This window comes from Sycon ciliatum, chromosome 12 (genome assembly GCF_964019385.1).
Source record: "Sycon ciliatum chromosome 12, ocSycCili1.1, whole genome shotgun sequence".
Lineage (NCBI taxonomy): Eukaryota > Metazoa > Porifera > Calcarea > Leucosolenida > Sycettidae > Sycon > Sycon ciliatum.
In genome coordinates this window covers 2,385,450-2,398,560 of record NC_088654.1, presented here as the reverse complement: position 1 = coordinate 2,398,560, position 13,111 = coordinate 2,385,450, and the positions used below count along the sequence as shown (strand labels likewise).

General features: G+C 45.6%; 1 protein-coding gene across 1 annotated transcript in view; it reads left to right on the top strand.

Moving 5' to 3' along the window:
- The first annotated feature begins 4,601 nt into the window (after positions 1-4,601).
- LOC135828712 (MAM and LDL-receptor class A domain-containing protein 2-like) overlaps positions 4,602-13,111 on the top strand; it is a 15,817-nt gene continuing 7,307 nt past the window's right edge. Inside the window, exons 1-2 of the mRNA XM_065341135.1 lie at positions 4,602-4,849; positions 8,089-8,160. Of these exons, the coding sequence (XP_065197207.1) occupies positions 4,726-4,849; positions 8,089-8,160 (196 nt within the window). The 5' untranslated portion in view covers positions 4,602-4,725. The remainder of the gene's footprint in view (positions 4,850-8,088; positions 8,161-13,111) is intronic.

Sequence of the window (13,111 nt, the reverse complement as noted above, 5' to 3'; positions counted from 1 at the left end):
CAACTGTCTCGCCTGATCGTGTCAAAGGCACGTGACATGTCGATGCCCAGTATGCTGAATGACCAGTGGTACCGCTGGGTCGTAGCTGCTAACCACCGATGGCACCAGACCACATCAGCTGTTGACCTTCCTGCACGAAAACCACTTTGGTTCAGTGATAGGAAATCGTTTACGGCTGGCGAGATGCGCTTGAGGACTACCAGCGACATGACTTTGCGTAGAGTTGTCAGGAGGATGATCGGTCGCAGACTGGTTAAAGCACCCACCGGCTTTCCGGGCTTCTGGAGAGGTATTAGTGTGCCATGACCGATGAATGGCTCTACCCGGTGTTGCTGAAATAGGCTGTTGATGCATCGGCTTATGACGGGAGCAGTGGCATCGGCTGAGTACTTCAACAGCTCACCCGGGATGTTGTCGGGTCCTGCAGCTCTACCGTTGTTGAGTCTTGCTAGTGCTGTTTTCACTTCCTCCGTTGAAACGGGATGCTGCAGCGGTCGAGGTTCCCCAGTGAAGGATCCAAATTGCTGAATTGCAGAGTCACTGAGCTGCGATGAGAAATGATTCTTAATCTCCAAGCTTGCTTGCTTATCATTACATATGATCTTGCCCTGGCTGTCCTTAACGACGACTTTCTGCGATGGCTTTCGCCGGAGCAAGTGTACAGCTTGGAACATCTGGGCTCCATCCTTGAGCCTCTCTATCTCCTCTGCTCGCGATATTAGTTCATTTTCTCTGTTTGTGATGGATCTGTTCCTGATATCATGCAGGATTCGATTCCGGTCAGTCCTCAACATTTCTCGCTCGATTGGGTCATCACTGCCCTGAATACGGAGTCGGACATCTCTCTGCATGCAGGAAAGTCTCTCGACCTCTGGGTCATGGTGACGATGACTGGTCTTGGCTGTCACACCCACAATCTCTTTGCCCGCGTGGAAGATCTCTGCAGCTATTGCATCCCATCCGGTGTTGGGCTGATCTTCTGACACCCTCTGAATTCTGTCTGAGATGGCAAATGTTAGCTGATTCTGCAGTTGTGGATTCCCGGGTAAACGATGCACTGCTAGGCGATCCACCTTCTTCTGGCTGCTCCGCGCCGCCCGACCCTATATGCCGAATACTCGAGGTAAAAGCGTGCGAGCCACCACAATCCTATGATCTGATGTGACTTCCGTTCCATTGTAACTTCTGGCGTTGGTGAATAGTCTCTTTTGCGATTGACGGCACAGAATATAATCAATTTGGTTGTAAATGTTGACAATCTTGCCACTGGCTCTGTCAAGTCGCTGTCCTGTCCATGTGGTCCTGTGCCTTGCAGAGTGGCAGAACGCTGTGTTTGATAAGAATAATCTGTTAATTTCACAGAACTGCACTAGCGTCTCTCCGCTGACGTTTCTGATTCCACGCCCATGGCTGCCAATACATGATTCGTCCTGCTGCTTCGTTCCAGCTTTCGCGTTGAAGTCTCCAATAACAAAGAAGAGGGAACTCGAGTCCACGTCATGTATAGCTCTGGTCAAGGTATCGTAGAATTCATCCAATTCAAAGTTGTTGTCTCTGCAGCGAGCTGACGTCGGGGCATACACATTCAGGATACTCAATGTCGATTTTTTTCCCAATTGTAACGAAATTCCAGCGACTCGGTCAGAAACGCTCCAAACTCTCTCGACTCTCGGCTCCAAGCTGCTTCTTACTGCAAATGCCAGACCATAATGACGACAGGTTGGCGACAGCGTGTAAAGAACATAGCCACCACAATACTCTTGCCTCGTTTCACAAATTTTAGTTTCCTGCACGGCACAAACATCAATTTTGTACTTGGCCAAATCACGACAGAGCGCTTCACGTTTGACTTTCGACGATAGACCACGTACATTGAACGTCGCTAAACTAAATTGGCTTCCTTCCTGTCTGAAGAAGCCCCCATCCACTAGGTTCGATAGAGACATATCCCAAGAGAGGGAGAGAAGGAGTCACCCTCCTCAGCCAGGTTCAAATAGGGCTTTCAAATACAAGATCATAATGTGAAGCAATTTGGAAGAATTAGTATTTATGCGAAGTGTATCGGGGTTCCGGGGATGCATGCAGGGCGATAGTGCGGGTTAGAATCCCAGGTTATGTCTAAAAACAAAAAGTAGAAATTTATAAGAATTTATAACATCCCTATGCTTTTTTTGTCTAGGTCATCAAGGCAAAAAGCATGACGTAGGGCCCTGAGCTTCCCAGCTCTCTCGTTATATTATATTCTGCTTCTTCTTCTTCTTCTTCTTCTTCTCTGTTGCCCTTACACACCTTACCCATGGAGGGTAGTGGCGCTCCTACGGATGCGGAAAACTCGGGCCTCCAGCCCAGTCTCACGCAAACTGTGAATGTTTTCATTGAAGTGCAGAGTGTTTCATGTTTGGAGAGGCTCCTCGCCAGACATGTCGAAAATGTTCTAAGACCAAGGTTGAGATAGTGGTAGTTTCTTTTCTTGTTCTTGTTCTTCTTCTTCTCTGTTGACCTTATGTCCAGTTCTCAACTGCAGTGTACCAGACATACAATTTGGTATGAGTAATGCTTCACTCATTCAATATGGCGCTACTGTTCAATTTACATGTGATCATACATACTTTCTGTGGGGGAATCCATCAGCTACATGCAACGGTGATGGTACATTGAGCTCAGTGCCGATATGTTATATTAAGTGTAAATTACTTTCTTTACTGGAAAACCTGGTGTAAGCGACCTCTTGGTTTAGCGACAATATGCTCTTCACAACCGCTTTTCCATGCACCAACAGTTCTACACAGACGCTGTGGGACCTGGTTCTAAAGACAACCTGGCTTTAATGACCGGTTTTGTTTGCACCATGGGGTGGTCACTTACACCAGATTTTACTGCACAGCTAGCTAGTACATGAGCTATGATCAGATTAAACCAACCAGTAGCTTTTGCCCAAAAGTAGAGCAATCCTGTTTTGTAGAGTTGCGCCGAACTGGTCGTTTTCAAAGAAGAAAGGAGAGGGATCCTTGCTGATTCGAGTCTCTCATGTAATCCCAATGCGGCTCACCATCAGGTCCCGATCATGTGGCCTTGAGGTTTGGCACTTCGCCTCAAGAAGGCTCCAACATCCTACGCTGTGCGCGTGGTGTGGCACTCTGCTTTTTGTCAGGCGCACAAAAAGAAAGCCTTTTAAAATTGTGAAGGGGAGGCTGTTGGGTGAAGTTGGTATGAAAATCATGGCTTTAACGACCGGTTTTGTTTGCACCATGGGGTGGTCACTTAAACCAGGTTTTACTGCACAGCTAGCTAGTACATGAGCTGTGATCAGATTAAACCAACCAGTAGCTTTTGCCCAAAAGTAGAGCAATCCTGTTTTGTAGAGTTGCGCCGAACTGGTCATTTTCAAAGAAGAAAGGAGAGGGATCCTTGCTGATTCGAGTGTCTCGTGTAATCCCAATGCGGCTCACCATCAGGTCCAGATCATGTGGCCTTGAGGCTTGTTACTTCGCCTCAAGAAGGCTCCAACATCCTATGCTGTGCGCGCGGTGTGGCACTCTGCTTTTCGTCAGGCGCACAAAAAGAAAGCGTGAAGCGTTTTAAAATTGTGAAGGGGGGAGGCTGTTGGTTGGAGTTGGTATGAAAATGTCCGTTATTGTAACAAGCGCTGAATTGAACCCGTAAACCCTGAGTGTACCAGCACAGAACGAATGTGTGAGACGATAGCGCATGCCTGGTGTCATGGTGTGAAAGCCCAACGCACTTTGAAGTCAGGTGCAAAGCAAAAGGAATTGATCCTGTATGCCTGTGCCTTTCACAATCAGCAGAAACACTGATATTGACTAAAATTGTTGAAATTGAATATTAATTTTACTTCATGACTGGACTGATGTCATCATGTACTATGGCACTGCTGGTTTACTTGCATTTTAGCTGTTTGGCCGGAATGGATGCTGCTCTGCGGACTTTGGTGAACTTTACCTGCGCTCGTGGTACAGCGGAAAAGGAACATACATACATGTGTATATTGTTCCCGGTTTGAAAGTCGAGACACGACTTTCGTGACTTGGAAAAGGAATAGAGAGCTTCAAAGTCCGTCTCTAGCTGATTTTTCGAGTGCTCCTTGTGTATTTTGATGGTAATAGAAACTTGTCAGACCAAAGTCAACGCGGCGGTAGACGTACAGTTTTCTTGGGGATGTTTTCAGTTGTTTCGTTTCGTATTTATGCCAGTGTTGTGATGGTAAAGTGGAGAGGATGACTCTCTTCCTCTAGACTTCATTCGGCCACCTTTGCTTCGTTCTCAGTGAAAAGACACGCTGGAAAGAAGGTCGATTTACAAAAGTATGTTGATTTTCATTGTACCTGATGACATTCCATTATTAACTGTGTTAGTTTAGATGTGAATTGACTAACCCCGAAGCCCCCCTCCCTCAATCCACTGAATTCACATACATGTATGATCGCACTTGTTATCAGCCATGCCCCACCCTACACACACACACAGACGCACACCCAGGTGGTTTTTGCAGGATCCTTGCACACATGGTTTTTGTTCTCATGGTCTGTGTTTGTACCTGATCTCTTTTTTATGACTGAAGGGCTGACCGGCATAAGAATTTGCAGGACACCAACAATTATCACAAGAATAACTGAGAGGCTATTCAATTACACTTCAGCAAAAGCACTGTGTAGCAGTCACAATGGCACAATTCTCTCTGAAGCGTCGTTCCACGATGGGTGCTCAATGGGCTTGACAGACCGTAACAGAGTGGCGTGGAGAGGATTACCTCTCAAGAATAACAAGGCGTTGACTACAAATGCTGTCCCAGTAGACCTGTCCCAACTTTTTCATGTAGTGTGCGAGATACGTAAGTCTACCTTCATTCTGTTTAGAAGAGAGACTTCTTTCTTTACACATACAAGCTCATAGAAGAGCTGATAACGTGGTTATAAAACCCTTTACGAGCCGTAAATAGGATAAATGCATTGCATTTGAGGCATTGGATTGTGACAGAGTTGGAGAACGGCAACTGGCGGAGCAGAAACCTCAACATCAGGAAACACCATCACCCGAATCATCGCGTCCACGCACACCGAACAAAAGAAAAGAGAGTACAAAGTCGATATGCAGGATCCGGGCTTCCTTTGCTTCCTGTTGTTGTTGTTGTTGTTGTTGTTGTTGTTGTTGTTGTTGTTGTTGTTGTTGTTGTTGTTGTTGTTGTTGTTGTTGTTGTTTCAAATCTTTATTCTCACGATGGCCTGTGGCCAATAAGAGATAATAATTATAGTAAGATTAGTATGATGCGGAAGCTTCATGGCTAGCAGTGATCAAACTAGATGTACAGGTGAGCGTTGCTCGTGCACAAGCAGATTGATTTGAGTAGCATGGTTGATATATTTTGCTTAAACAAAGCTGTTGATTGAATATCGCGTAACGTTGATGAGAGGCCATGGAAATAGTGGAGAGATTTGTACAGAGGGGAACCCAGGCAGTGGTCGGTTCTTGCAGTTGGCAAATGGCAAGTGCGAGTGTACCGAAAGCTAAAGTCTGTATTGGCACGATTTGGGGTTGCAAGCATTAGAATATGAGTTGGGCGAAATTGTGGTGGATGGAGTGAGAAAACGCTATGTGAGCGCATTCGCTCCCTGGAGGAACATGATTGTAAAATGCTCGTGCTGAAACTTCATGCCCATTCCCTCGCAATGTATAGTTGGAATATATCGTCCTCCTAGGCATCCAGTCCTCATGTTCACCCAATGCTTAGAACGCCTGCTCATGATAGAAACTGTATTTTAGCTGGAGATATCAATGCACGTCATTCCCACTGGAAACCTTCAGACCCTAACGACACAGCCGGACGACGAGCCCTTCTCACACTCTTTACCACCTACGACCTCTGTTTAGAAAATACTGAACATGGTACAAGGCCCACACCAACCTCGAATTCACTCCTTGACCTGACTGCAACCAATCTGCGAGACCTCCCATCCACATCTAAGATTCTCTCACCTGTTGCTGATCACTGTCTGGTCATCACCTCCATCTCTCTGCACTCACATCACGTGAGCTAGTCACCAGTAGTAAGGAAAGCAAGTGGATCCGGGCTATGCGGTGCATTAACCACTCCTTGTTCACCACACTTCTTCTGAGATATCCTCCACTTGAAAGAATCCAGGGTGATGTGCATATCGACTACGTTTGGACTGTTTTGCACAACCATGTTATGGCTCTGTTCGACAAGTGCATGATATGGCGGCTCATTACTACCGGGCACAGGAACAAAAAACCCTGAAACAATGCCCGTCTACAGAAGCTGAAATCAAGGCAGAATAGACTATATGACAAGAAGCTGAAGTTAGACTGTGTTTTTCCTCGACTTTTTAAAGAAACCTTTTGATCGTGTGGATCTTCAAGCATTGCAAAATGCATTAAAGGAATTGCTGATAGGCCAGAAGTCGCCTGGCTCCAAAGCTTCTTATCTTAGCGGAAGCTGTCTGTAAGGTTGGAAGGACAATATTCCTAAGCCAAAGTCCTCACCCGTGGAGTTCCGCAGGGATCGCATCTTGCGCCAATCATCTTCTTATTATTTGTTAATTTCCTGCCCTCATTAATCACCTACTGCACCCCATGCTTCTTTGCTGACGATGTCACCCTCCTGTATGTACATGATAACAAGAATTCCCTGCAGTGGACTCAATCTGGTGTAGGGAGCGACATTTATGCCTACCAGCTATAGGCCAGCAACGTTGGTGGAGAGTTCTCACCAGCCAAAACGACTCAGATCCGTAACTACAGTAACGACCACCCTATCCGGCTCTCTTCCCAACCTATCACCATTGTTGAAGATGCGAAGCATCTTGGAGTGTATTTAACACCCGACCAGTCCAACACCATCCACCTTCAGACCATCCTGAAAACCTCCCAACGTCGTGTTAATCTGCTATGCTTCATGGGACGGCATCTTGCCTCCACAGCCTTTCTACTTCTATATAAAGGTTTTGTCCGACCCGCCCTGGAACACGCCACCTCGGCCTGGACCTGTGCCATCACCAAAGCTGAGCTGGAGCGTTTAAATATTTTACAAGCCAAAGTAGCTAGGAAGTATTTGCTACGTAAAAAAGTCAATGTAGATTGATGCGAAAAGAAATGCCAGTTAAACGCCCTTTGTGACTTAGAGTCGTTGCACTTTCGCAGACAAATATCAGCTCTTGTTACTCTATTTAGCCTTATACATATATCTCCCGGACATCTTCAACATTTTCACCTTTCACTGTCTTCAAGTCCAAGAAGATCAAACAAACAAAAAACAAAACAAAATTCATGGTTCGCGTCAGACTCGGTTTCTCTATATAGAGGCCAAGTTTTCCGCATCCGTAGGAACGCCACCACCCTTCAAGGAACAAGGCGCAGATGCAGCTCCTAAAGCGGTGGGAGGTGAGTAGATCAGCACACCAGCATGTGGTCAAAGACCGAAAATCCCATTCACTGCATCCATGTTTTCCTCGTGCCAGGCCACGAGTTCCCAATTTTAAACTGTGGGTCGCAGCTTGGCTGGGAAAAATCCTTCTGCTTCCAAGCAGGACTTGAACCTGGTACCCTCTGTTTCTCAATCATGGTCTTAGACCATCTCACTATGCGCGCAACAAACTTAACATCAATTATCACGATGTTCGTTTTTCTTCCCTCTTTTCCAACAAAGCCGCAATGCTATGGAATTGCCTACCGCCTTCTTTTACCTCTATAACCAGCCTCCTGAATTCCAGTATTCTCCCTATCAGCATTTTAGCCGATACATTCATTCCACTGACGGTATCCCAACTCCTTACTTACCAGTTGTTGTATGCCTAGATCTATTTCCTTAGGCTATCCTTGATTAACTGCTCCCTCTACATAAAGTTCTCATTTCATTCTTCTTGCAGGAGATCCCTCGACAGGCGCAAAGCCTTTGGAAAATCCTTAAAAATATAAATAATACAAAATACAAATAATTAATATATATAGTCTTGATGAACTGTTAGTCATAACTCGTAACATAGTATTATTTCTTTTCTCCTAAAAAAACGATTGGATCAATGACCTACTTCTATTGTTTGCCCATATTTTTAGCCTGCCTTCCTCGACAAAATGATCAAATGGAGTCTAAAACAATGGCTGATGATATCTCTTGTCGATATGATGGTAAGCACTGTGGAGCAGAACCAGTGTGCGGAAGCACACAAAGGCAAGCAAACATATTCAGGGGCTGGATTCTTGATAATCACTAGGATCTTTACAAATACCCAAACTGATTTTAAATCAGTATAATTATATTGCTCCTCGAGGAGCCGAGGAGCTTGATTTTAAGGTAGCTCGGGCCGTTATCGCGAAAAATATCGGCGGTCAAAACCACTTTCTGTCCGATTTTTGTTCAAAGTTTCAAGCATCATGAGGGCAAGCTGTTACTCCCAAAATTTCGCTAGTGTGCAAGCCACGTTATTATGTCAAGAAATAAGAGAAAAACCTACTTTTACAAACAGGAAATCGTTTTTCATTTGTTTCAATTTGGCAGGCTTGCACATGTATTGAACTATGATATAAGTACATTTCAATTCTTTCTTTGGAATTCAGGACCACTAGTATCACACATTGTTTAGGCAAATCCACTGGAATCAATTACGAGAGAAGATCATTTCTTCGCATATTTCTGTAAACAGTGGGTAAACGAGTCCAATGAGCTAACATCATTTTGACATAACTGCATGATACTGATGTAGTGCGATGCAACTAGCAAGAAAATTTCAATCATTTTCGGGCCAACTTTGCAAAATTTAAATTTCAAAGCATTCTGGGCACCGTATCGTATCGAGGTTCAGAATACCAGTTTAATCTCCTAACGCAGAAGCCTGTACTTTCAACCAGTGTATCTTTTGGCATATAAAGCTTCTGTGACATGCTCTGATACTATGGGAATTACTAACATGATTACATGAAGCAACAGATGGAAGTTGGAAGCATTTTATTGTCCTCAATCCAAACCTATCTCTTTCTTAGAGAACGCCTTGTTCGGGCTACTTCGAAGGGCCATAACCCCTCCAAAGTGCCCCATTACGTACCCTAATACCTGTACAGTCGTCCCTCTCTAATCCGGCACTTGTTTATCCGGAACCCTTGCCAACCGGCGCACTTTCTGACGAAACCGATTTTTTTCGTTCAATTCCTGCATCTTAATCCGGCACTTGAATTCCGCCTCCGGCAGTGACTTTTTGAAACGAATCGCTCAAACTGCACGTAGTTTGATTTCATAATCCGGCAGTCGTAAATCGCGTACCGTACAGGTGCACTCCTTGCCAGGCCAGGCTAGGCCGGTCTGGTCAGTGCCGCGCGTGCGCGGGGCAACTTCAGAGTACAGTTCAGTTGACAACTGTACTCGACCTCGCGCGGGAAAGTTCAGTTCGGTTGGTTGTTAGGACTTTTCCGAACCCTAACTCAATTTATACAAAGAGAAGGACCAAGGAACTACAAGTTACACTATAATGTCCACTAACATCACCAGTTACTAAACAATCAGCTTATGCGATAACATTGCACGACACTGACCGACGGTACTGACGTTCTACAACTAACTACAAAGTTCGACCTGCATGATGTCGACTGCTTGCGTGGCCTTCTCAAGAGGGTCAATGTTGTCCGGGAGACAACGGCTAAGCAGTCAACCATACTTTCTTATTCTAGCAAGGAGTAGTGTCCTGCCAATTTTCAGGTGTGTGTGTGTGTGTGTGTGTGTGTGTGTGTGTGTGTGTGTGTGTGTGTGTGTGTGTGTGCGTGTGCGTGTGTGTGGAAGAGTACATGTGAACATGTTCTCTGTTTTACTTTATCACTTTATTACTGTGTATATTCCTCGAGAAAAGTTGAGAATATAAAGCCGTGCACCAAATACTTGGGTCGACACGGAAAAACTCTGCGTTTTGACGTATGATACATGCATGCAATTGGGTAGGGCCGGGTCAGAGGGCAGGATTTCTTAATCCAGCACCCTCGTTAATCCAGCGGAAAACGCCGTAGCAAAAGGTGCCGGATTAGAGAGTGACGACTGTATTGATTTTCTCATTCTGGACACTCATAGCATTGCAAAAAAAAGGTGTCAAACTGGTGAATTTTCGGAAAAAGTATTTCGGCATGAGCCACCTTAGAAACTTCTCTTTGCTTTTCGTTTTCACACTCCGGGAACCACTCGTCTTCCTTGTCATTGGTATCTTCCAGCATAGTCGAGGAGCCAAGTCAGCAAAAGTCCAAGGAATAAGAAGTTAGTGTGACACCCTGTCCAGGAAGGATTTTTTGATGGATTTGGAATGGCATAACAACCAGCAAATGACACCTGAAAACCAGAATGTGCCAAAGTTGTCCGTTCAAGAGTTATGGCCTATTTACTAAAATTTCCATGGTTACCATAGCAACGTACATGTAAATTGCCTCTTTTTAGCCCGAGAGACATGCAATATGGGTCAAATAGATAATAAATGGCTGTCAAAGTCATAAGTGAAGATAAAAGTTCCCAAAACTGCCTTCAAAATAAGTGAAGATAGAAGTTCCTGAGGAGTCTTGTTGGGATGTCGTCAAACCCAGGGGCTTTGCAAGGATTAAGGGCTCCTAGGAGCTGTTCTACCTCGGCGGGTGTGGTTGTGCTTTGGGCAAGCTCTCTCTCGCCGGATGTTGGTAGAAGGATGTCGGGGACTGGCTCGTTGTCAACTGAGACGGACTTCTTGCTTTCTGAAATGAAGAAGCTGTTGAATGCTTCTGCCTGATCTAAGTTTGATGTGAGCTTCCTGCCATCATGGTTCAAAGCTGGCATTTCCTTTCTTGGTGAAATTCGAAGGGTCTTCATAAGTTTGTAGAGGTTTGGGCGGTTTGTATGGGTTTGGTCACAGTGGTTGTCGGCATTGGCTGGTTTATGAACGAATTTGGACTTGGCACTGCGGAGAAGAGTTGTTGTCTTGTTTCGCCTAGTTGTGAACTGGTCCCAGTCTTCAGCCGTCCGTGTGGAGGTATTTCCTGTATAACCTGTGCTTTGTACGGATATTATTTACCAGATCAGGCGTCATCCATGGGCGTTTTGGAGACACTGCAGATGATCTCGTCAACCGGAGTTGAGTGCAGAACTGGTGTGCAGTGCGAAGTAGAGTGTCACGCCAGAGCGACCACAGTTCGGTCAGCGAATATGACGGCAAGTCAATGTCGGGTGGCAGCAGTTGAGTATACGCTAGCGCTTCTCTCAGGGCGCCAACGTTCTCTGAATTCCAGTTCCAGGTCCAAGGTGGTAGGTTACGTCTGCCACGCTCATCTGCTGGTGGCTGCAAAGAGATAGTTCTCTGGATTGCTAGGCGATCTGAACACCCAAACGGTGCTCTGGAAGTGAGTGTGACCTCCTCCAGAGGGAGATTGGAGATGACTAGATCGAGGCACGAATTTAGATAGCCTCGGCAGATGTGGGTGGCAAAGTTTACATGCTGATGGAAACCATATGCATCGATAAGATAGCTAAGTGCGTCACCAGGTCTGTCTGTGACATCAGAATCCAACCAAGAGCTGTTCTTGGAATTTAGGTCGCCGAAGAGGATGAATGGCGCTGTGGTGTTACATTTCCCGAGACACAATTCAAGTTCGCGGCAGAGCAAATTCGGTTCAGAGTTTGGTGGTCTATACGTGCATCCCACGGTGACTGTACGATCTGAGAGTGTAAGCTCTATCCACAGTGACTGGAAGCTTGGCATGACGACTGTTGTTAGGCGTTTGTGGCAGGTAGGGGCATGTATGTATAAAGCAACACCTCCACCCATCGTTTCTGTTCTGTCCTGTCTGTAGAGTGTGTAATCTGGAATGTCATAGAATGAGTCTGGCTCCATGGGGTTTGCCCATGTTCCGCAGACAGCAATAATATTAGTGTGGGCGTGATGCGTGGGATAGTGGGTATGAGCTCGTCCATTTTTCGGCCCAAGCTCCTAGCATTAAATGTTAAAAAAACTCATTCCTAGGAAAATTAGGTAAAGACATACAACATGCTGGAGCCGAAAGAAGGCATAGGACAAAAGTATAATATTATGCAAGAAGGCGAAAATGGTGTAAGTGCGAGGATATTACGTTCCGTTCTGTATGTGTGGATATCTTGCACTCACCTAGGACTGTCTGGGTTCGCCTTTTCAACTTCTTCTTGTTTCTGGGTGCATTGGCAGTGGCCCCGCGAGGTCTTTCAGGTGTGACACTGCTTCGAGGGCTTCGAGGGCGTTTGGAGCTATGTACTTGACAACCGTCTGAGTCCATGTCAGAGTCGCTGCCGGACTTGGTGAGGCGGCCTTGTGACATTGACTGTGCGAGGTCACCAATTGCCTTAGCTGGCAGCTGGAGCTGTGTTTGCGAATCTTGTTGTAGGTTGAACGGTCTGGGCGGTGATTGGTTGAAGTCAGGTAATGGGAGTTCCTCAGATTCTGATGAGCAAGCTGATGCAGCCTGATTTTCATCCGTGCTGCGACCTGGGACTTCCTTGTTAGGGCGAGAGAGTGTGCTCATTCTTCTTCTTCTTCTTCTTCTTCTTCTTCATCTTTCTAAATTTCAGCAGCAATATTGCTTGCGCGTGAAAAGTTTTAAATTTGACTGTAGTGGTATATCCCTGGACATTTAAATTAATTGTTTTATTTTGAACAACCCAGCCCTGTGTTTATTGCTCATTATTTAGCATATACTATAACACGTGTAGTTTTCCTCACTGTTTATTTCTATTGCATGATTTGCATTCGGAGATCCCCTCGACAGGCCATCGCCTCTGGGAGATCGTTTAATAAAGATTATTCCCGTAGCTATGCAGAAGACGTTACTTCAGTAACGTCTGGCGCTAGCCACGGTCCACACAGCTTTAATTCCCATAGCTTTGCAGAAGACGTTACTTCAGTAATGTTTGGCGCTAGTCGGGGTCCACACAGCTTTAATTTGGTGTTCTTTTGTGTGTTTGTTTGTGCGTTTGTGTCACGCCTGGCGCTATCCCGTATCTGTCCCGTACCGTACCGTACCATCAAACACACCTGGCCACATACAGCTGGCCGCACTATTCAAATAGGGCTTTCAAACGCAAGATCATAACGTGAAGCAACTTGGAAGAATG